Genomic DNA, 23,592 nt, shown 5'->3' with positions numbered 1-23,592 from the left:
ATTACCCAAAATTCCCAGTTAATTCCCGTAAATTCCCATTAATTCCCATAATTTCCTTTAATTCCATAAAAGTTTCCAATTTGGAATATTTCCAAAATTCCCCAGCTTAACTTCCCATGGTAAGTTTCCGGAAAGTTTCCGCCCCTTTTGCAACCCTAATGCCCACTAGTGGTATTTATGTTCTGCTCAGGCAAGATCTTTGAAATGACCTCTAAAATACCCTATGTTTTTAGATTACAGTTATTTAGCATGCAGCTCTTTAACCCTGTACTTTCTAGCATGGTCCTCTCATCTCATATTTGGTGATCATCACTTAGGCCTACCTGCCCTAAGTGCCTCTTCCTAGTCCACATTTTCCTCAGATAGTCTGGAGGCTTGTGACTGCTCCTCATCTGAAATGTAATGTAATTATGAAACAATTCGCTTACACAGTGTCATGTCATCTTTATCACAGTGTAAAGTCTCTGTCTCACCTGCTGGTTGGCTTTTTCGCAGCCAACACTGCAGTGATGTGCTGTCCTTTGCTGCCTCCCTGAGTTGTCTCTCCCTCTGCAATCCGCCTCTTTTCAGTGGGCATCTTGGCTTCAAACAATGCCCAAAATAGTGATAGGATTTAGGCATTTAACCATTTTGAATAAAATAATTAATGTGATGCATTACTTCCATCACTCATTCTACTAGCTAAAACAAAATGTGAGAAACTAACTATCAGCAGACATGCTTAGTTTGTCTAATGCCAAAACAATAGCAGCCTGGCTATGTGATAACGGGCTGCTTGTCTGCAAGCTATCTGTCTGATTATTTAGGCTAAACGTGGCAAACTCAGCCTGGATTTATGAAGATTTTAATTCATTTCGTAAAACTTCATGATGATGATCGTTCGTTTGTTATACATCACAAACTCACCTTTTCCGACAATGTGGTTTCGCGACAGTCTCCTTCTAGGGCCGCTAATGCAGGCTCAGCTCAGGTGCCGGTCGCGTGCTGTAGGCCTACGGTTTATTTTTTTTATTTATTTTTCCCCTCGGAAGGGCAACGTGAGTCTAGAAGGGCATATGGGCAGTTGCCCGGGCAACCTGAGCAACCCCCCTGTGTTTCTACCAAGTATGACCTTGGCATGTTCGCAGTTCCTAGAACAGTCCCAGGAGCTTTCTCTGTGGTGATCCACACATTCTGTCCTGAGGTGAGCTCTTGAAGTGTTCTGGACCGGTGGCGAAGATTGTAGTGTGTTATTTGCTTAAACGCCTTCCTTCCTCATCTTTCTGCGAAACGCCTAGGTCAGGCCATTTTGGTGTGAGCTGACTTGAAGACTGAGGTAGGGATGTGCGCAGGTTTCTTCCCATTAGTAACTGTGCAGGTGAGTATCCATGTTCTAATGGTGTGGCTCTGTATGCTAAAAGTGCTCTAGTGTGGTCAGTGTGCTTACTCCAAAGACGCTTGACTGTCTGCACTGCTCGTTCAGCCTCGCCATTCACTTGTGGGTAGCGAGGGCTGCTGGTGACGTGTGCAAAGCAGCTCTCTTTGGCAAATGTTCTGAATGTCTCTGAAGAGAACTGTGGCCTGTTGCCGGATACAACAGTCTCTGGATATCCATGATGTGCAAAAGCCTCCTTCACAGCACGAACAGTAGCCTCAGATGATGTGACTCTGAGCTCAGCGATCTCTATATATCGCCAGAAGTGATCTATGATGAGCAGGTAGGTCTTGTTGCCCACTCAAACTTGGGACTTGGGACTGTATGAGTGGCTCTCTGTACTGTGTTCTGTATCTCTGACACATTTCACATCTGTCTACTGTCTCTCGAATTTGTGCAGAGATACCTGGCCACCATACAGATGTTTGAGCTCTGGCACGGCATTTGGAGATCCCTGGTGACCTTCATGGAGTTTGTGCATTATTTCCCCTTTGAGTGTCTGAGGGACGACTATCCTCTCATCTTGCATCAGAAGGTCTCCAGCGAGATACAGCTCTGCTCTGACTTGCCAGTAGGGTGCAATCCCTGAACTCAATCTGTGTCTCTGTGGCCATGCTGTTTGACAGTAGTGTGCCACCGTTTTGCAAGTCTCATCAGTTTGTTGTACTTTCTTAATTTCTGCCAGCCTTGTGTCCGTAGCAGGAAGTGAAGACTCAACAGCATCCAAGCTGTAGGTCGTCGGCAGATGGAGTGTCACTTAGTGAAACTCTGGACAATGTATCGGCAGTGATGAGGTTCTTGCCTGGCACGTGAACAATGTCATAATCATACCTGAGGAGTCTCAGTCGAAATCTTGAAACTCTAGGAGGGAGGTCATCTAAACCTCTGGTGCTCAACAAAGCAGGGACGGATTAAACAGATATTGCCCCCTGTGCACAATATCAAAACCCCCACCCCCGCGATGCGCGCGTGCACGTGACGTGCGCGTGCAGCCAGTGCGTCTCTCTTTGCTGTCGCTGTGCAGGCTGGTGCACAATTTCACACAATGAAAATGTAGTACATTATGTCATATATTATAACTCAGGTCCACACAGAAATGAATTCCAGCAGCTGTTTTTATTATTAGGTTTTAATCTCCCTTTGCTGTGCAAACAGTCTACAGCAGGGGTTCCCAACCTTTTTCATTAAACGAACCGGACAACATATTTCTGACGGACCGGGACGTTGATGGTATTTTGTGAGAGGTGCTGCTGATCATATTACGGGACGTTGATGGTATTTTGTGAGAGGTGCTGCTGATCGGGGTGTTCGGGTCGGGGTGTCTCTCCCGGGAAAATGTCGAAATTCTGGCTGTTAAATAAATACACCCTTTTAACGCAGTTTGGAAGGGATATACAAACTTTAACAGAGCAAGCAGGGCCCATTTTCTGTCTGACTCAGGTGACGTGAACATTGGCTGTACCTGAATGATAAGGTTTTCACTTCATTGCTGCTTGACACTACCTTGCATGCAGACATATTTCACGTTAACAGTGGAGATGTTAGCAAAACTATAGTGTTTGGTAAATGGAGATGCAGATCATCTCCCTAATTAATTTCTTTGCGCAACAGACCACATTATGCGCTCACTCCAGCGAGACGAGTGAAATAAACGTAGGCCTATTTTAAATCTGTCATCGGCATCGCCATAGGCTATTTGCTACGATATAAGCTACTGTTAGGCCTACAACAATTTGCGATTTATTAGGCTATCCAATCGCTATGCTGTTTTCATGAACATTGCAGGAATCCACTTCATTCACCTACCCACGAGTGGTTCAGTTTGTCAGTTTCACTTTCGCAAACACGCACACACATTGAATGAGCACTCATAGCCTACCACTTCCACCTAATGTTAGGGTAGAGTGGGGGAAAACGCCCCTTGGGGTAAAACGCCCCCCCTCCTATATTTCACAAACTAATCACTAGATGAAGTAAAATGTTGTTGTTTTTATTTCTATGCACTATGTTGACAATGGTAATTTACAAGTACCCACCATAAAATGGATGCATGCTCTGTACTTCAAGAAAACAAAAGAAAAATGGATTTTTAGGCAAGTGTTCTAATTTTCAGCAGTCACTAAAACAAAGTTGGATATTGCCTCTATATTTTATGAATTAAGTAGTATTTATTGATCAGGAAAACATTTAGTTTATTTTTCTTTTGGTCCGCGGTTCCATAACACCATTCAGTTGTGCCGCAAATTAACAGACAGAAGCACCGGGCATAATCTTTTTTTTTTTTTTTTTTTTTTTAATCCGAGGCCCCCCATTGGCTAAGGGCCCCTGTGCACGTGCACACTTGGCACAAGCCATGATCCGTCCCTGCAACAGAGGAACCGAGGGCTTATGGTCATTCTGAAGAGTGAAGTGCAGCCCTTGCAGGTAAGATGTTAGTCTTACATACGCCCACGTTACCGCCAGCGCCTCCTTTTCAATTTGTGCGTAGCGCTTTTCTGCAGTGTTCGAATTATACTGTGAGCTTCGGGGGTACAGCTATTTCAACTGGTGACGTCACTCTCCATTTTATATAGGCTTACACATGATTTCACACTTGTGGTTCACAGTCAATTTTCCTTCAAAATATAGGTCAAAAGAGTTAAAAGAAACTAGTCATACTAGCAAGCACAATATACCTTACACGTTATGGCAAGGGTTGAATTTGGGTTAACACTGTTTCAAGGTGCGCCCCATGCATAAAATTGCGCGCCACAGTCAAAAAATATTTTTTGGTATAGCAGTGCAATGCAAACATGGAAACGCATACAGACCAATAGCACGGATATGGCAAACATACAACTTAAATTTAAGACCCAGAATTGTTTACAGATGGGCCACAGAAAGTCTCCCGTTTAATAGCCAAGTTCACCTAGCCTAAAACAAGGCCTGCCTTTGGTTCATTTGATTCGTTTTTCTTGGATAGCCTAAGCAAAACAAACATCAAGCAAATAAAAAAAAAATGACTTGTTCACGGTTGGAAAAACAACAAATATCTTCCGTTGTTTAGCCTAGGCAATTCTAGTAGGCAATTCATATAATGTGCGCTTGTTAACCGATTCGTATATCAGGCTTTTGCAGCCTACACTGTATTTGTTTTAATTCGTCAGTATTATATTATAGCAACGAACACAGTCTGAACGTACCAGAGAAATGGAACAGCCCAATGGGGGTGAGGGTTTGAAAATCGTATTTCATTAGATTATATCCTGAATTGTTGGTATGTGATGGTAATACTGCATTTAATTACGTGCAATATTGAATAACATACTTTTTTTTTTTTTTTTTTACCCCTCAAACTATTATTTTCATCCCTTTTGGGAGGGTCTAAGTCTCATCTAGGGGGGTCGGACCCCCCCAATATCCCCGTAATTCGAACCATGTGTGTGTGTGTGTGTGTGTGTGAAGAATCCCGTTTGTTGTACTACATCATTACGTCAATATGTTATTTCATGTTTGCTTGTTTGTTTGTGAGGCTTAGGTTCCATAGAGATAGGACTGACTGACAGAACACAGACCACCTGCCTTCACATTCCTGATATTAATTCAAGATCACTGTCTGATCACACACACACACACACACACACACCATTAAGCAATTACTGAACATGAGATATGACATTCTTTAATTCACAGCACTCATCTAACACAATGATAGCAATTCATTTTAGATTCAGATCTGATCTCCACATTTATATATTAATTTAATTTAATCATATTATACGGTATAGTATTTTTTAAAAAATCACATCATTATTCATTTTAATTTACATTCATTGTGTTTTAGAGTTTTTTTTTTTAAATATTTAAAGTGACATTTCAGTATGTAAATTCAAATGCTCTCCATGAAAACTGTTACTGATATAAAATTCTGCCACCAGGAGGAGCTGTTTGGTATCATGCAATTAGCTTCAGTTGCTGGACCATATTCTGAAAGGCATCATGTACATTTATAATGAATCTTATCGTTGTGCTGTGACAAATATTGACATTCTCATTTCCACGGTTGGATACATTAGCATTGAATATTAAGTGAAAATGTCAAAAGTGTGTGAAATCACTGTCATTTCTAAAGGCGTATGGTAAAGTTGATTAATTCTGTTCATGGGGAGTCTGTGTGCCAATAGTGCTAAATAGTGTAATAGTAGTGTAGTATTCTAAAATGTCAAACAGGTTTACAAATGTACATTCTATGACATGATGTAAGACAGAGGGGTCATATGATTGAAAATAGTGAACTAATTTAGAAATGATATTACAGTCACATAATTGGGATGGTTAATGATTTATTAGGTTGTCACACATTTAAAACTAACTTTGGTCCAATACCACAATTATCGGATTGCACACCACACATGCACACACACACGCACGCGCACACACACGACACGCACGCGCACACACACACACACGCACACACACACATACAGGTGCACACACAACCACTCTCTGATCACACATATTACCACACAACACAACTCTCCAACCACATGCACTACCACACACTACCAAATTGTACTATGATGAAGCAGACAGGTTACATGAGGTGAGGTTGGAGGTGAGCATTAGCACAACGTTACATTTTGATGTTCACATCAGTATTGTTTCGTTTACATACTTTCTTTTTTGCTTTCTATAAACTGTGCTGCTCTAGTCTTACTGAGGCCTTCACTGGTAAGATAACCAGAGGAACATCTCTGTTGGTCCAAAAGTATGGAAACACTCTCCCAGTGAAAGTGTGTGTGAGAGTGTGTAGGTGTGTGTTATTATCAGGGTCAGAGAATGACAGCTCTCCTCTGTCCCAGTCCAGCTGCACTCTGATCCTCTGGAGTTTCTGCTGCACTGTGAGGAGAGTGGGGGGCTGTGGTGGAGCACCTGCTGCATATTTACCATCTTTATACCACACACGCCACTCTCCACTCACATAGCCATAGTTTCCCTTCCTCTGGGCTGACTCTGCCTTCACACCCACATCCCACCATGTGCTCTCTCCAACCTCCACATCCCAGCAGTGAGTCCCAGGCCCAGCCTAACACTGACTCCAGCATAGGCCCAGCCTAACACTGACTCCAGCATAGGCCCAGCCTAACACTGACTCCAGCATAGGCCCAGCCTAACACTGACTCCAGCATAGGCCCAGCCTAACACTGACTCCAGCATAGGCCCAGCCTACAGTAACACTGACTCCAGCATAGCCCAGCCTAACACTGACTCCAGCATAGGCCCAGCCTAACACTGACTCCAGCATAGGCCCAGCCTAACACTGACTCCAGCATAGCCCAGCCTAACACTGACTCCAGCATAGGCCCAGCCTAACACTGACTCCAGCATAGCCCAGCCTAACACTGACTCCAGCATAGCCCAGCCTAACACTGACTCCAGCATAGCCCAGCCTAACACTGACTCCAGCATAGCCCAGCCTAACACTGACTCCAGCATAGCCCAGCCTAACACTGACTCCAGCATAGCCCAGCCTAACACTGACTCCAGCATAGCCCAGCCTAACACTGACTCAGCATAGAGTTAAAGCAGAGCCCAGGACACTGGCATACCTATCAAATCTCTCTGGGTTATCAGGAAGCTGCTGCTCTCTCATCACCCCATCTCACACTGGTCAGATCCTCAGACAGGATGAGATCTGGGTGTGCAGTGTTGGGATCCAGAGTCACAGGAGCTGCAGAGAGAAAGAACACACACATGAGCTGAACACTGAGTGATGTGTGATGAGGATGTGAATGACACACACACTACCACAATCTTCAATTACACACACACACACTAGCACTCTGATCACATCACACACACACTCTGATCACAGAGAGAAGGGATGTTAGTGGAATGATGAGGAGTGACATCTCATACACACACACACACACACACACACCCAAGCACAAACACACACCCACACACTACCACAATGTGATCACATATACTAGCACTGAACACACACACACATACACATACACATACACATACACATACATACACATACACACACACACACACACACAGCCCCACACACTACCTCTCTCTGATCAGATATACAGTACTAACACTGGTCTCTCCCTCTCTCTCTTTCTCACACAAACACACACACACAAACACACACACACACACACACACACACACAACAAACACACACAGCACAAACATACACACACACACACACAGCACAAACATACACACACACAAACACACACACAAACATACACACACAAACACACACACACACAAACATACACAAACACACACACACAAACACAAAACACACAGCACAAACATACACACACACACACTACCTCTCTCTGATGATATACTTGCACTGGTCACACACACACACACACACACACACACACACACACACACACTCACACACACACACACACACACACACACAAACACACTACCTCTCTCTGATCAGATATACTAACACTGGTCTCTTCACACACACACACACACACACACACACACAAACACAAACACAAACAAAACACACATTGTATTAAGTGTGAGTATAATTTGTATTTTAGTATATTTAGCATATTCTTTATCTTCTACTGTCCTTACTGCTTAGTTGTGTTTTATATTATATACTTTAATTACTCTTTCTGCTGTTAAAGAATGTGTTTGTGTTGTATGTATGCTGCTGAGACCTATCTATCTATCTATCTATCTATCTATCTACACACACACACACACACACACACACACACACACACACACACACACACACACACAGACACACTACCTCTCTCTGATCAGATATACTAACACTGGTCTCTCTCTCTCACACACACACACACACACACACACACACACACACACACACACACACACACACACACACACACACACACACACGGATTCTAATAAAACAACAATGGTATTTAAGCCCTGGTAATGCACAAGATTCTCCAATATGATCACAACAACACAGAGCTCTGCTAGGCCCTGGGCAGCATGCACACACCCACCCTTACCACTCTCTTCACCCCCAGCCTAACACTGACTCCAGCATAGGCCCAGCCTAACACTGACTCCAGCATAGGCCCAGCCTAACACTGACTCCAGCATAGGCCCAGGCTGTCTTCTGACCCCAGGGCTGCCCTGTAGAGCTCTACCAGGCCCTTGGCAGCATGCAGACACCCACCCTCTCCACTGTCCCCACCCTAACCCTCACATTGACTCCAGCATTAGCCCAGCTCCCACCTAACCCTAGTAAGTAAGGTAAGGAAACTTTAATTTCCCCGAGGGGCAATTGGTTTTAACAGCCAGTACAAATATGCCATATGACATCCTACAAGACATACACATCAAAACATGTAAGACACATACTGAGACAAGTAACATTTAAGACACATACAGAGACAAATAAATAAACAAGGCTATCTTAAATATAAGTATAAATAGTAGTTTAAAAAATATTTGTTAATCAGGGAAATGGCAGTGGGGACAAATGAATTCTTAAACCTTGTCCTACATCTTGGCATTGTATACCTCCGCCCTGAGGGGAGGAATCTAAACTCCCCAAACAGGGGGTGTCTGGGGTCCGCAACAACCAAATAAGCTTTCCTGGTCGTTCTGGTGTTAAAGATATGGTGGAGGTCAGTAAAATTAGTGCCAGCAATCTTACTACATACTTTAACAATGCTCTCCAGTCTGTTTTTTTATAGACAATGGCCAGCTAATAAAAGAAAAGGTTAAAACAGACTCAATAAAACAGGTGTAGAACATCCTCATAAAAGTAGGATCAATGTTAAAGTTCCTCAGTTTCCTAAAAAAGTGCATACGCTGGTGGGCTTTGGAACATACCGTGTCGCATTGCGACTCAACATTTAATTCACTGACCATTTTTATCCCTAAGTATTTGTACTCCTCAACCCTTTCAACAGACTGCCCATTTATGACTGCAGGGGGAAGAGGGGGGTGAATAGGGAGGGTGAGGGAGATTAGAGGGGGGTTGGAGGATGCCCAGTTATGACTGCAGGGGGAAGAGGGGGGTGATGTTTCCTAAAATCAATGATCATTTCCTTTGTCTTTGTCACATGTATGTTTAAAAAGGAGTCATTGCACCATGTGCTGACATCACTCACCACTGGCCCATGGTCAATGTCATTGTCCTTAAGTAAAGAGACAGTGACAGAGTCGTCCGCAAATTTCAGCACATGTCTGCCCTCATGGTGAGATTGACTTTCATTAGTATATAAAACAAACAGAAGTGGAGAGAGACACAACCCTGGGGTGATCCAGTGGAAGATAATAGGGCATCAGAGAAAACGTTATTAACTTCACCCTTTGAGATCTGAAAGTTAAAAAGTCAACCAGCCATGCTATTAGCCCTAAATTAATGTTGTGAATCTTTGCAAGCCTATCTGCTAAAATATGAGGTTGTATACAATTAAAAGCGAAGAGAAATCAACAAAAATTAGTGCTGCCCTGGGCCCCAGGCTTCCTGCAAACACCCACCCACTCCTCAGACCTAACCCTGACTCCAAACATGACTCTCACATTTTAGATATTCAGTTTGTCCATTTGAAATATAAGGATAAAACAGATATTTTCATGACTACAATGAGAAATAATGCACTTATCATTGTAACATACAAGTATCTTAGCAAACAGCAAAAATGGATTCAGCAGAAAAATACCCCTAGAATAGTCTGTTTACCAACTTTTACTCAAAAATGCCAGAGGGTGTTAGCCTAATCAAAGTCCCAGGACAACGTGGTGGTAACATAACTACGTATGTGTGCAGCAGTCAAAATGGTGTTGTTCACCATCATGCAACCCTAGGCCCATATAACACTGCACACATTACATTCCTGGACACCTTACATGACATGCTCACTAATGTTCAGAGACCAGAGCAGACCAGATACGTCATCATATGGGACAATGTTAGCTTCCATAGGGCAGCTTTGGTCCGCAACTGGTTTACAGAACACCCGCTCTTCACTGCACTCAACTTCCCCCATACTCCCCATCTTCACTGCACTCAACTTCCCCCCAAACTCTCCATTCTTGAATCCAATTGAAGAGTTCTTCTCTGCCTGCCGCTGGACCGTCATTCCCTCTCAACGCATAGCCCTTTTACAGGCAATGGGGGAGGCATGTGGGGATATTGACCAGGCATCATGTCAGGCCTGGATACGGCATTCCAGAAGATATTTTTCCCGGAGCCTTGGACTACAGGACATTGCATGTGATGCAAAATGTTGTGGCTGGACCCAGGGAGACGACACGATGTAGACTGATTTTTTTTTTTGTCTCAGTGAAATTACTATTTTGTGTTTCGACTTGATGTGTGTAAATGAACACCAATACTTGATGTTTGGATCCCTGTATGTTTACAGAACTATGACAAAAGTATTACCTCAATCTGACATAGCCTACCTTGTACAAAGAGAAAGCAAAAGCCAGATTTGTTTTTATTTATACCATCAGTGTGTAGTTGACACATTGTGTGCTTGATCAATGTGATGGCTTTTGTTATGGGGATATTGACCAGGCATCATGTCAGGCCTGGATACGGCATTCCAGAAGATATTTTTCCCGGAGCCTTGGACTACAGGACATTGCATGTGATGCAAAATGTTGTGGCTGGACCCAGGAGAGACGACACGATGTAGACTGATTTTTTTTTTTTGTCTCAGTGAAATTACTATTTTGTGTTTCGACTTGATGTGTGTAAATTAACACCAATACTTGATGTTTGGATCCCTGTATGTTTACAGAACTATGACAAAAGTATTACCTCAATCTGACATAGCCTACCTTGTACAAAGAGAAAGCAAAAGCCAGATTTGTTTTTATTTATACCATCAGTGTGTAGTTGACACACTGTGTGCTTATCAATGTGATGGCTTGTGTTACAGTTTTTTCTGAATGCTTAAACACATTTTTTGTAACTATGGCTTTTTTTTGCAAAACTCTACACACAAATGGCAAAACCACTCACTGAGTTCGCAAAACTAAAAGCACAAACACTGCTTTGCACTCAGTTTGCAATTTTGTAACACACACTTTGCACAACTGTAGGCACAATGGCTATTATTTACAGTACACTATTTTGCCAAATCTCTGGCACACTTTCTCATGTGAAAACTGTTTTAGATAATTAGTTCACTTTGCAATCAGCCTAAGCACTATAGATAAGCCACAGGTAATGTACAATGGGTACAATGGAGTGAGCAGGAAGAGTGAGAAGAGAAAAAAACAGACAAAAAAACAGTCTACATGTGGGGATATTGTCATGTCAGGCCTGGATACGGCATTCCAGAATATATTTTTCCCGGTGCCTTGGACTAGGACATTGCATGTGATGTAGACAGAATTTTGAGAGAGACGACCCGATGTAGACTGATTTGTTTTGTTTCAGTGAAATGCTATTTTGTGTTTTGACTTGGAAAAACACACTTGTGTTTGTTTTGATGTGTGTAAATAAACACTAATACTTGAAGTTGGGATCCCTGTATGTTTACAGAACTATGACAAAAGTATGACCTCAAACTGACATAGTCTACCTTGTGCACAGAGAAAGCAAAAGCCAGATGTGTTTTTTATTCATACCATCAGTGTGTTGTTGGCACATTGTGTGCTTACTATTGTGATGGCTTGTGTTTACTGTTAGATTCGAAAACACCATTTTTACGAAGGTGTGAAGAGTTAAGCAAGGTGTGTTAGCTTTTGGAAGAGAACTACAATGTTTTGCTGATTGGGTGAGAGGTTTTGCCATTTGTGTGTAGAGTTTTGCAAAAAAAGCCATAGTTACAAAAAATGTGCTTAAGCAATCAGAAAAAACTGTAACTGTTTGATACGAAAATACCATTTTTAGGAAGGTGTGAAGAATAAGCCCTGGACAAATGTAACTGTACCATCTACTCCAGTAGCAGTCTATCCTCTCCTCATTCCTAACATTGCTTATGTGTGTTTGGTTATGTGGAAACAGCAGGCTACTCACTGTACTGAACAATCTCCTGCATCTTCTCCCAGACTCTGAACTTCAGGTTGCCCAGGTGCTTTGCCACATTGATCAGAGCTCCTGAAACCCTCTCTGGATCCTGCAGTGTGCACTGGGCTCTGGAATAACATTCAGGAGTCAGTGCTGCTGTGGGTTTGGGTTCAGAACCACAGAGAAGAGAGAGAGACAGGAGGCAGATCACTCACCTTTCCACTGTGCTCTTGTAGTTCTAAAAAATAAGAATAGAAAGAATATGTCAGCCATTATTGTTATAATTAGGTATTTTGGAAACTGTACAATCCTGCCCCCCCACCTCCATGTCAAGCTTAAGGTTTTCATTTTTTGATTGAAAGTAACAAGTAACTGATTATTAAACAGATGATTTTATCCAAAGTGCACACAGACAGGAAATTAACCAGGGAGGACAACAGATTGTCTATAATGCTACCAATCCACCAATACATCCACACGTTTATAAAATATGTATCCTCACCCTAACTAATCATTAGTGCATGTGTATGTAACAACTGTTAAATAATGGAAATAGTACTTCATCAACAGAATATTATTGCATAATTTTAAGTATTAACAATTCATAAACATATTTTAGATATAGGCTTATTTACTATGAACAAACCAGCGTGGCTCGGACATGCTGACAGGGAAATGTGTTACTGTTATGCTTACCTTCATGCAGTGCATTATGGGAGAAATGTACGGATAAGATACTGGGTAAGCTCCCTAATGTTATGCGTTAATCACCGGTGAGTGACTTGTTATGTATGTGTGTAAACTAGCCGGCTGTTGTGTTGTCGGGATGAAAGGGTTTATGTTTATGTTACGGGATGCGTGTGTGTACAAATACTTTATTTATGAGAATTAACATAGGTGCCATGCTTTACAAATGATGAACAAAGCATTTTGTAATAGTTTGCAATTGGTTTATAATGGGAAACTGGGAAGTTGTTTCATTATTTATTAAGTATAAATCATGTACTTACAAACATAGTTTTTGGATAGGCTTATTTACTATGAACAAACCATTTATAACTGTGTGAACAAATGCTTTACTGATGATAAATTATGCATGAACAAGAAATTACTAATGATTAACAAACCATTAACTAATAAGTAACAAAGGCTTCATAAATTATGAATTGTGTGTAGTTATTATAAAGTGTTAACAAATTATTCTACGACAGCAGTTATGTGATATATTTGTCAAACTAGCATTCAGCTTAGATCTGTGCGCATTCTTGGTGTTGGGATGATGTTGGCCAATCGTGAAACGTGGAGACGCACAGACCGCCTATATTCAAGAATGATTACTTCCGCATTTATGAGCGATAGCGTAATCTAGGTACACTGCAGTCATTTTTACTGTCTAGCCTACAACATCAAATACATCGATTGTCATCAGATGTTGTATGGTATGCACGTCCATAGTGGTGTATTTGCACGAACAACACTGTTAAAGCGCCTGTGAGATCCAAAATGTTTGGAGAGGCGGAGCGCCCACTCCTACACGTGAGATAACTTAGTTTCAAGATAACTGATTGGTCAGTAGGCAGTAGTTTTACACAATTTGAGCTATAAATTAGCACATAACCTGTTCCGACCAGGTTTGGTTGGCAGTATAAGACACCATGGTGATACAGAGATGCTAAAACAGAGCCACTTTTGTGTCACAGCATACCCTGGCTTTGAGCGCAACATACCTCGCTAACCCACTAATCGGGCTTCGTAGTATACCCCACTGCAGAGGGGCAACTCGGTACAACCACGACCTTCTGACCTCTGATTGGCCAAGTTCCCAGACCATCACCACCCCATTGTTTTGTTGCTGACATTGGACAGCTGACAGGATACTGACTGCAAAGATATCCTCCTCCTCCTTCTCCTCAGATCAGACAGAGAAACTACATTCCCAAAACATTTGCTAACCTCTGCAAAAACTTAACATGTCATGAGCCCTCTCACTCCACCGGGTTACCACCTTAATTGGTTTCCATTATCTTCCACTCTGCTCACCACTCTCTCTACTCAGCCTAACTAGCTCCACCTGTCCCTGCTCTGCTCTGCTCTAATTACTCTGCCAGCTGCGCTGCATTACCCACTAACCTCTCCCAGTATTTAAAGCCCTGTCTTTCAGCTCTCCTTTGTCAGATCGTCTGCAAGGCTCACACCCGGAACCTGTTTGCCCGCGCTTCTGGCGCACTCTTGTTTTGTGACCCCGGACCTGCCTGAATCTTGGATACTCTTCTGCCCCAGAAAACCAGACCTGCTTTCTGCGAATTTGACTCCTGACTACTCTTCGATCCCGGTAACTCTAACCAGCCTTCTGCCTTGCTACTACGAATTTGGATTTCCCTTGAACTGTACTTCTGCCTCGTTTCATCCGCCCTGTTGTGTCTGTGTTTCCCCCCCCAGGACTTCCGGACCACCCACCACCGGCGTCATAGGACGCATCGCTGCCACTGGGGGGACACAGACACAGCACTTTGGACGGAACCCCTGTATCCCTGTTATTCCCGGTAACCCCTGGAACCCCTGGAGCCTTCACTCACTCCCTACTTCCCTTTTCCCTTAAGTTTAATAAACTTTCTGGTGTGACGCAATTGTGGTCGTCTGTCTGAATCGTGACAGAACAATCCCTTCAAAACAGTTGTATCTGTGCTCAAAACTAAACACTGTCTTTGTATCATCTCACAAAGCAGTCTAAATGAAACACTACTGAGCAGTCATTAGACACTGCATCAAAAAATGTAAAACACAGTGTTCAGGGCTCATCTAGCTCCAGGAGACATTGTCGTTGTTTACAATACAGTGAATGCATTTTGCATCTATGAAACAAAACAAAGCAAAAAGATTTCAGAATTCAGTGGACTGAAGATTTACTGTTTATCCAATAAACATGAAGTATTGAAAATGGGGGTTTGTCTTGACAGTTTTGAGAAAAGGGTGGAAGGTTTCCAAAAATGTGTTTTAGCAATTGTGGAAAAACTGTATACAGGAAAAGACAGGCACTGTACTGTAAATGAGAAGTACATTGCAGTCCAAAGCCTACAATGTACTGTGAAGGCCTTACTGATAGTTTCTGTCCATTGTTGATATGAACCTGCACTGTTCAGCAACCTGTTTACATTCTGAACTAGCTTATATTGGTTGTGTCACATCATTTGAAATGTGTGATCATTTTTGAGTAGGTGTGTTTAACATATGACATCTGTGCTATACAGGCTACTATTTCTGATTACCCTATACCAAATTTTCATTTCAAGAACTGTGTTCAGGCAGCTGAGAATTTGGCTCAGAGAATGGAGTTTAGTGTTTAAGTGATTGTGAAAAACTGTAATGACGTTCTGAAGTCATCAATGATAATGTGATCAGATCCATATTCATTCAGCCTCTCTCATTTTAGTGTTTCTCTCTCCAAAATAACACCAACTGATTCCACAACCCATGATGTGGTATGAATGTGAATGTTTGATGTTGAACTGTTGAGCTTCTGTGTTGACACTGATGCTCCTGAAAGAAACTTTATATCTGACAGGCTGAATCTGATCTTTTCATCCATCACAAAATTCATAAAATATTACAGCCAGAGTAATTTATCACTAAGCCAGATCTTACACACTTCATTATACAGACGGCGGATGGTTCCTACCTGCAGGAATGTGATGTCATCAGATCCCATCTTCTCTTCTATGGCTCTGATTGTGTCTGAAAGAGATGAGATCTCTCTGCTCATCTTCTCAATCTTCTCCTTCATCATCTGACTCTTCTGCTCCTCTTCCTCCCTCAGTGCAGCTATCCTGACTGCCTCTTCATCTCGTAGAAACTGGTGAAGCTTCTCAAAGTCCTCCTTGATCTGCCGCTCTGTGTGTTGAGCCTGAGTCTAAATAAACATCAAAAAATCTAAAATTATTGATCCAATCATCACTCTTGAAATGATTTGCTTTTACATGATGACATTAGAAATATAATTGCTTTATTAAATAATCCAGATCTCACCTTAATATGTGCTGCTGTTTGGTCACAGATGAGTTTAACTTTTTCAAAGTTCTTCAGTTTCTTCATTAAGGGCTGCAGTTGAATCTTGAGCTCCTCCTGGAATGAATGAGCATAATGTTCAGTCTACACTGCAGTACACTTACAACACTGGCACTATGGAACCAAGTCAAAGTCCTTTTAGGCAAGTCCCTCCACTCGGCGGGACTTTTTGGGCACTCATCGGGCATCCTATTCGGCAGAAATGCTCGTGTGCAAGGCTTCACGACACCAATCTTGCTCCAGCAGCGAGTTCACAACACATGATTGCCACGATGTCTTCAAAACACACCATATGATTGACTCCATGTATTCACATGTCGACATTTTTTCTGCGGAAGGGCTGGGATATGTGAAGACAACTGCTATTGGCGTTACAAACTAACCCCATGCATTTTTATGGAGGATTTTTTGAGTGCTGTGTCTCCTCATTAGAAAGTCTCTGACCAAGTTGCTGCATGTGTAGGGAGTGTGTGAGGGAATATGTAGATATATATGTGCATAGATTCAGGACTGATATGGTGATGGCATGGGGCAACACAACATGTAGAAAAGGTATATGGGTGTTGCACATTAAGGGATATTAGAGATGTTAAGATACAGTATATAAGGCATAATTAATGTTGGAAAATGTATATTTCAATGATTTAACCCTCCTGTTGTGTTCGCGGTCAAATGTGACCGATTTATAATTATTTTCTCTCAAAAATATTGTTAACTTATTCTGACTACCTTGAGCCTCCTTGACTTTGTTAACACAGGGCATCTGAACACACACAACATATTTTGATCATTTCTATAACAATTTGAGTGTTTTATTTAACTTTAGAACATCCATGTGTATTTCTGGTCAAAAATGACCGTCCATTAGAAATGAATGGGTGAGAAAATGGTCAGTGTATAAAATTGAATCTAGGCACAAACTTATGATCAGATGGACTGTATGCTTCTGTACATTAAAACACACACACAAACACACCCTCACTCCCCCTCTTTGCTTCTATGCCAGCCCCCACTGGAACCTTTCCCCAATAGAATCTTCCCCTTTCTGACATGCATGAGCTCAGGTCAGTGAGGCCTGCTGGCCATAAATAGCAAATGGAAGAATATCCAATAGAACACAAGTTGATGCAAAGGTCTATCACAACAATAGATGATAATATGTGTGCTACTATGGATTTATAACAAGTTATAATGCAGTGGTCATTTTTGACCAGGAACACAAAACTAGTAAACATAAAACGAACACAACAGGAGGGATAAATAAAATTGTGTAAAATTGTAGTGCATAGGCTAATTACACCCCATCTCATAGTCTATAATAACTGCAAGGGACTTGCAAACAGTGGTGATATGAACTTGTACTTTCTGTTAGAGCAAGTTTAAGGAGAGTTTGCTGCTGTACACACAGAGTGGGAGTGAGGAAGAGAATCAGAGTCTCTCAGCTCAGAGGTCTGGATGTTGCGCAACACTCATCAGTTGTAACAGCAGGGTGTAGAGTGCCATCTACTGGTGCATTAAAGGCATTACAATACCATCTGCCATGACTTTCACACAGATCAAGATGTGTGTTTTTAGAGCCCACTACCAGTATTACCAGAGTAGATTCTTACCTTACGGTCCTGTGCTGCTTCATCTATGGGACTGAATGTGTGATTTTTATGTTTCTTTGATGCCTGACACACAAAACACACAGGCTGTTTATCCTCCAGACAGAAGAGCTTGAGTTTCTCACTGTGCAGACTGCAGAGCACCACAGACCCTGCTGAAGCTCTCTGACTTCTCTCCTGTAAGAAGGTCTCACACAGGTTCCTTAACGCCATGTTAGTAGGATATAAATCCTTTGAGCACTTCCTCCTGCAGTAGGGACATTCTCTGGATCCTTTACTCTCCCAGAACTGCTGCAGACAGGCTTTACACACACTGTGAGAACAGGTCACCAAGACAGGATCCTTGTAGATGTCACAGCACACAGGACATGTGAGATCCTCCTCCAGTTTAGAAGCCATTTTGTCTCTGCAGTAAAGTCTCTCCTGTTTGTTGTCCTCAGTCTGGTTCACCAGCTTCACTTTCACTTTCAGCAGTCAGAGCAGACGTGTCAATTATAAACTCAAACCCGTCTCTGTTTTACACTTTAATCCAAAAGACTTTCAACCTCACCAGCTTCAAAAAGTTTTCCTCAGTGGTTCAAATATTGTTGAAGAGGGTTCAAAGTTTCCTGTTACCCGCATGAGAGTGTCTAGGACAGAGAATCAACCTGCCACACAACTTCACTTCCTGCTCTGGTGGCAGCCAGTGAAAGGGAGGGACTAAGGTAAAGAAAGATTCTCAATTTCTGATTGGTCAGTCTTAGTTCCCAGACCAGTTCCTTGTTCACTGCTGCCACTCCACTGCAGTTCAGTTCAAAGTTCCAGTTGTGGGCGTTGACTGAACCTGACAGAGACACTCACTCCAGAACAGTGGATTACACACAGACTCTCCCCACACAGACTTTGATCCTGACATTCAGGTTAAAGTGGGCAGGCAAGAGTTGGACACATAAATACCTAACTACTAAAGGAAAATAAACTGTTTCAGTATATTATATTGCAATTTTTGCATCAGAATGGACAAAGAAAACAGTCCAAAATAAAGGTGTCCATGCATTCCATTTAATCACACTGTTTTGTTTGCACAGAGTTTTAGCACAAGGTTAATTATTATAGAGCTATAGTTATAAAGACACATACAGTTACACTAAGTACAAACAGCATCACAGTCATATGAATGTGGTGTGTGTAACAGTAGCAGTGTGTAGTGTGATGTAACAGTAGTCAGTGGTAGAGTGTGAGTGTATGTTGTGTGTGTTGTGTGATGGTGTGTTAACAGCAGCACAGTCATATGAAGAGTGTGTGTAGTGTGTGTTCTCAGTGATGTTAACAGCAGCACAGTCATATGAATGTGGCGTGTAGAGTGTGTGTAGTGTGATGTTAACAGCATTGCACAGTCATATTTGAAACAACAAAAAAATGACCACTGGACAAAATAATCAGAAAAAAAGTGTGTGTTGTGTATAGTGTGTGTTCTCAGCAGGGATGTCTGCAACATTACTATGTGCGAATAACATCATCAAAACAACTGAAAGTGCAATTTTGGGAGGGTGGGGTTTAAAATGTTACTTGCTAATTAAAAATTAGTAAAAATCTATCAAATCTGTCCGTTAAGACAGTGCAATTCAATTTCAATAAAAACAGTTTAGGTAAAATCCAGTGCAAACAGACACACGTCTATCGACAAAAAATCTTAAAAAACACAAACAAACTTTTAAACATAGCATCTAACTCCCCTATAATGTTTCTCTCATCTCCATCTAACATCTCCTTATCTCTGTCTGATGCACTCTCTCCATCTCGTTGGGTCCTTCTATCAATCTCTCCATAACCTCATCTCCTGATATAGACTCTCCCATCTCTCGGTGTCGATGTCTCCGTCTCCTGACTCTCCCATCTCTCGGTGTCGATGTCTCCGTCTCCTGACTCTCCCATCTCTCGGTGTCGATGTCTACATCTCCTGACTCTCCCATCTCTCTCTCTGTCATCTCTCTCCCACCATGTCTACATCTCTGTGTCTCTCTGTGAGGGGGTTTCCTCAGTGAGGGGGTAGGACGTGAGGTCTACGGAGAGCACGCGGCTGGAGATGGTCTCACCAGACTATGAATAAGCAGACATCAATTTCAATCATCCTCAGGGGTTAAATGTTAAATTCTTCATGCTAGTGGTTTGGGGATTCGGACAATGGTATGATGTCTCCACACCACATGCATATCTTTACACCTAAAGAATTTGTTATCCTTTAATCGCCCATCTGTGTGTGTGTGTGTGTGTGTGTGTGTACAGTAGGACACCCCTAGCAGTATGTCTTCTCAGGAGGGTGTGTGTCTGTGTGTGTGTGGTGTGTGTGTACACAGTATGACACCCCTAGCAGTATGTCTTCTCAGATGTGCGTGTGTGTGTGTGTGTTTGTTTGTGTGTGTGTAGAGTATGACACCCCTAGCAGTATGTCTTCTCAGGAGTGTGTGTTTGTGTTTGTCTGTGTGTGTGTGTGTGTGTGTCTGTGTGTGTGTGTGTGTGTACAGTATGACACCCCTAGCAGTATGTCTTCTCAGGAGGGGTGTGTGTGTGTGTGTGTGTGTGTGTGTGTGTACAGTATGACACCCCTAGCAGTATGTCTTCTCAGGAGGGTGTGTGTGTGTGTTTGTGTTTGTTTGTATATGTGTGTGCAGTATGTCTTCTCAGGAGTATGTGTGTGTGTGTGTTTGTGTTTGTTTGTGTGTGAATTTGTAATGTGTAAAGTCGGCACTCTTATCCTCTAGTAATAGTTTTGACATATACAGTAGCCATTCCCAGCTCTTAGACTACTTCTGCACTGTATCTTGAATGTTATTCTCTTTCTGTAATTTGCTCGGGATGTGTCTGCTAAATGAATAAATGTGAATAAATGTGAATGTAAAAATGTGTGTGTGTGTGTGTTACCTCAGAGTAGACTCCCAGCAGTACATCTGCTCTGGAGTAGAACTCCTCCTTGAGTGAGATGACGATCACCTGGAAATTCTCCTGACACTGCTCTCTTATGAACCCTGTCACCTGCAGACCACCAGGGGGCAGTGTAACACAGGTCACAGCACAGCCGTAGATCGAGAGAATAGGGACTCAAATGGGCGCCATGTTGGATACTAACATATCTGTAAGGGCCTTTTATATACGTATATTGACAAACGGTGATGATAACATTTATATGCCTGTTATACAATGGTGAAAATAAGAGATTTATTTCAACATAGCATATTTGCCCCATAGGGTTAAGCTGTAGTCATCTGACGTTGGTACCCAACGTGGCAAAATTGGCCAAACTCTGTGGTCACACCACATCCATAGATAGAGAGAATATGGCCAACTCGCTTTCAACTGTTCTACCCTATGATTGGTTCAGAAGCTATTATGTGACTCATAGGTGCCATGGTGTACCTAACCTTCATCCAGATCGATTATACATAACATGGATGTGATGGCTGGCATGGTTTATTTTACATTATTTCAAAGAATAAAGGTAAAAAAAAAAAAAACAGTTAAGATTTTATTTGGCCGGAAAATGTGGAAGCCAGGCTTAGCAAATGAGTTGTCTCCAGACTGTGAACACTAGTCATGCTTTGTGTGAATACAAACTAGAGAATGAATGAATGAATGAATGAATGAATGAATGAATGGGCCTTGCCTTGCCGATGTTGGTGTTGTCCAGCGCGGCGTCCACTTCGTCTAGCACAAAGAAAGGAGCAGGCCGGAAACTAGCACAGGAGAGATAAGGTGTGATGTAGAGATAAGGAGTGGTATAACACAGGAGAGATAAGGTGTGGTGTAACACAGGAGAGATAAGGTGTGGTGTAACCATGGAGAGATAAGGTGTGGTGTAACACAGGAGAGATAAGGTGTGGTGTAACCATGGAGAGATAAGGTGTGGTGTAACACAGGAGAGATAAGGTGTGGTGTAACACAGGAGAGATAAGGTGTGGTGTAACACAGGAGAGATAAGGAGTGGTATAACACAGGAGATATAAGGTGTGGTGTAGAGATCAGGTGTGGCGTAACACAGGAGAGATAAGGTGTGGTGTAACCATGGAGAGATAAGGTGTGGTGTAGAGATCAGGTGTGGCGTAACACAGGAGAGATAAGGTGTGGTGTAACCATGGAGAGATAAGGTGTGGTGTAACACAGGAGATATAAGGTGTGGTGTAACACAGGAGAGATAAGGTGTGGCGTAACACAGGTAATGCATGCATGCACTTCACCCACTGTGTCTTTAGCCAGTCAAATTACACGCAGTAAAATCAGCACAAGAAGAACTCTGATCTGATCAAAACTCTAGTCTTGGAGAGTAAGAATTGTCTAGAATGTTTCACACAAATATGGCGTTCATAGCACATTTTTTAAGTGAATAAATAGTCCTCAAAGAGAAAAAAATCTATATGATGATCTGGCATTTTGCTTTCTTTTCCCTCTTGTGGAATTTTGTGTTTATGGCACAAAAATGATCCATAGAATCTGGGTTTCTGCCTCAGTCCTAATCCGCATGTTAATCACGATGAAAAACTAGGAATCATGTCCTACACGTGAACAGTTACTATGCTTGAATACTTTTAAAAATGTCAAATGTACAATTTCATGACATAAAGTCAAATGTACAATTTCATGACTTTTCCCTGACTTTCCATGACAAAAAAAAAAATATTTCCATGACTTACTATATAATGAATGGTACAATATACCTACCAAATATTTCAGAGCAGCCACGTAATTTTCAAGAATCTCTCACTTTTTAGAGATGAATAAATGAGCATTGAATAAACGTTGGATGAACCACAACTACTCAAGCAAGCACTAAAGCTAATAACCAGACATCCACTGATTCTGTGTGGAAATATATTTATATTTATTTAATGTATTTTGGCAAGTCAATTTTAAACTGCTACAATAAAATTCCCTGATATTCCATGACTTTGCCCCAAAACTTTCCAAAATTCCATGATATTCCAGAAATTCCATGACCCGTGGGAACCCTGTATATAATCTGGGCCTTCACCTAAACATTGAGCGACATGCAGGTTAAAATGAAGAGGCATCAAGTGTATCTATCTATGAGCTCATCATGGACCAGGGATGTATTCAGTATGTATTGAGGTGGTTAAGTGAGAGACATGGGTAAGTTAACCCAGAGGAAGTGCTGAACCTCATGATAGAAGAGCCCTATGGCTTAATTTTGTTAGGAGAACGAAGTCACAGGGGTTTACCACTTCTATTTGGGTTGCTCTGCTATTAGGAGGTTTACCACTTCTATTTGGGTTGCTCTGCTATTAGGAGGTTTACCACTTCTATTTGGGTTGCCTTACCAATGTTAGCCGCTAAACCCCCTTCTTGGAATCATGAGACAGGTGTAAGCAGGTGTGACCCCACCTGTAACCAGGTGTGACCCCACCTGTGGATGGCAAAGATGAGTGCGAGGGCGGCGATGGCCTTCTCTCCGCCGGACAGGTTGTCCATGGCCATGAAGCGCTTGCCCGGCGCCACGCAGTTGTAGCTGATGCCGTCCAGGTACGGCTCGT

General features: G+C 42.1%; 2 protein-coding genes across 2 annotated transcripts in view; both read right to left on the bottom strand.

The window, feature by feature from the left end:
• Positions 1–6,993: 6,993 nt before the first annotated feature.
• On the bottom strand, positions 6,994–18,732 carry LOC125292350 (E3 ubiquitin-protein ligase TRIM35-like). The gene is made up of 6 exons (XM_048239583.1): positions 18,074–18,732; positions 16,425–16,520; positions 16,078–16,308; positions 12,617–12,639; positions 12,411–12,529; positions 6,994–7,124 (listed from the first exon to the last, which is right to left on the bottom strand). The coding sequence occupies exons 1-6, from the start codon at positions 18,467–18,469 to the stop codon at positions 7,024–7,026; spliced, it is 966 nt and encodes a 321-aa protein (XP_048095540.1). The 5' UTR covers positions 18,470–18,732; the 3' UTR covers positions 6,994–7,023.
• Positions 18,733–19,544: 812 nt separating this feature from the next.
• The window catches only part of smc1b (structural maintenance of chromosomes 1B), a 27,080-nt gene continuing 23,032 nt past the window's right edge, over positions 19,545–23,592 (bottom strand). Inside the window, exons 20-23 of the mRNA XM_048239553.1 lie at positions 23,466–23,592; positions 21,711–21,780; positions 20,972–21,082; positions 19,545–20,149 (exon numbers count right to left, since the gene is read on the bottom strand). The exon at positions 23,466–23,592 is cut by the window's right edge and continues 25 nt beyond it. Of these exons, the coding sequence (XP_048095510.1) occupies positions 20,054–20,149; positions 20,972–21,082; positions 21,711–21,780; positions 23,466–23,592 (404 nt within the window). The 3' untranslated portion in view covers positions 19,545–20,053. The remainder of the gene's footprint in view (positions 20,150–20,971; positions 21,083–21,710; positions 21,781–23,465) is intronic.

This window comes from Alosa alosa, chromosome 3, assembly GCF_017589495.1.
Source record: "Alosa alosa isolate M-15738 ecotype Scorff River chromosome 3, AALO_Geno_1.1, whole genome shotgun sequence".
In the NCBI taxonomy this organism is placed as follows: Eukaryota; Metazoa; Chordata; class Actinopteri; order Clupeiformes; family Clupeidae; genus Alosa; species Alosa alosa.
The sequence above is the reverse complement of the archived record's forward strand: the minus strand, read 5'-3'. Positions and strand labels throughout refer to the sequence as shown.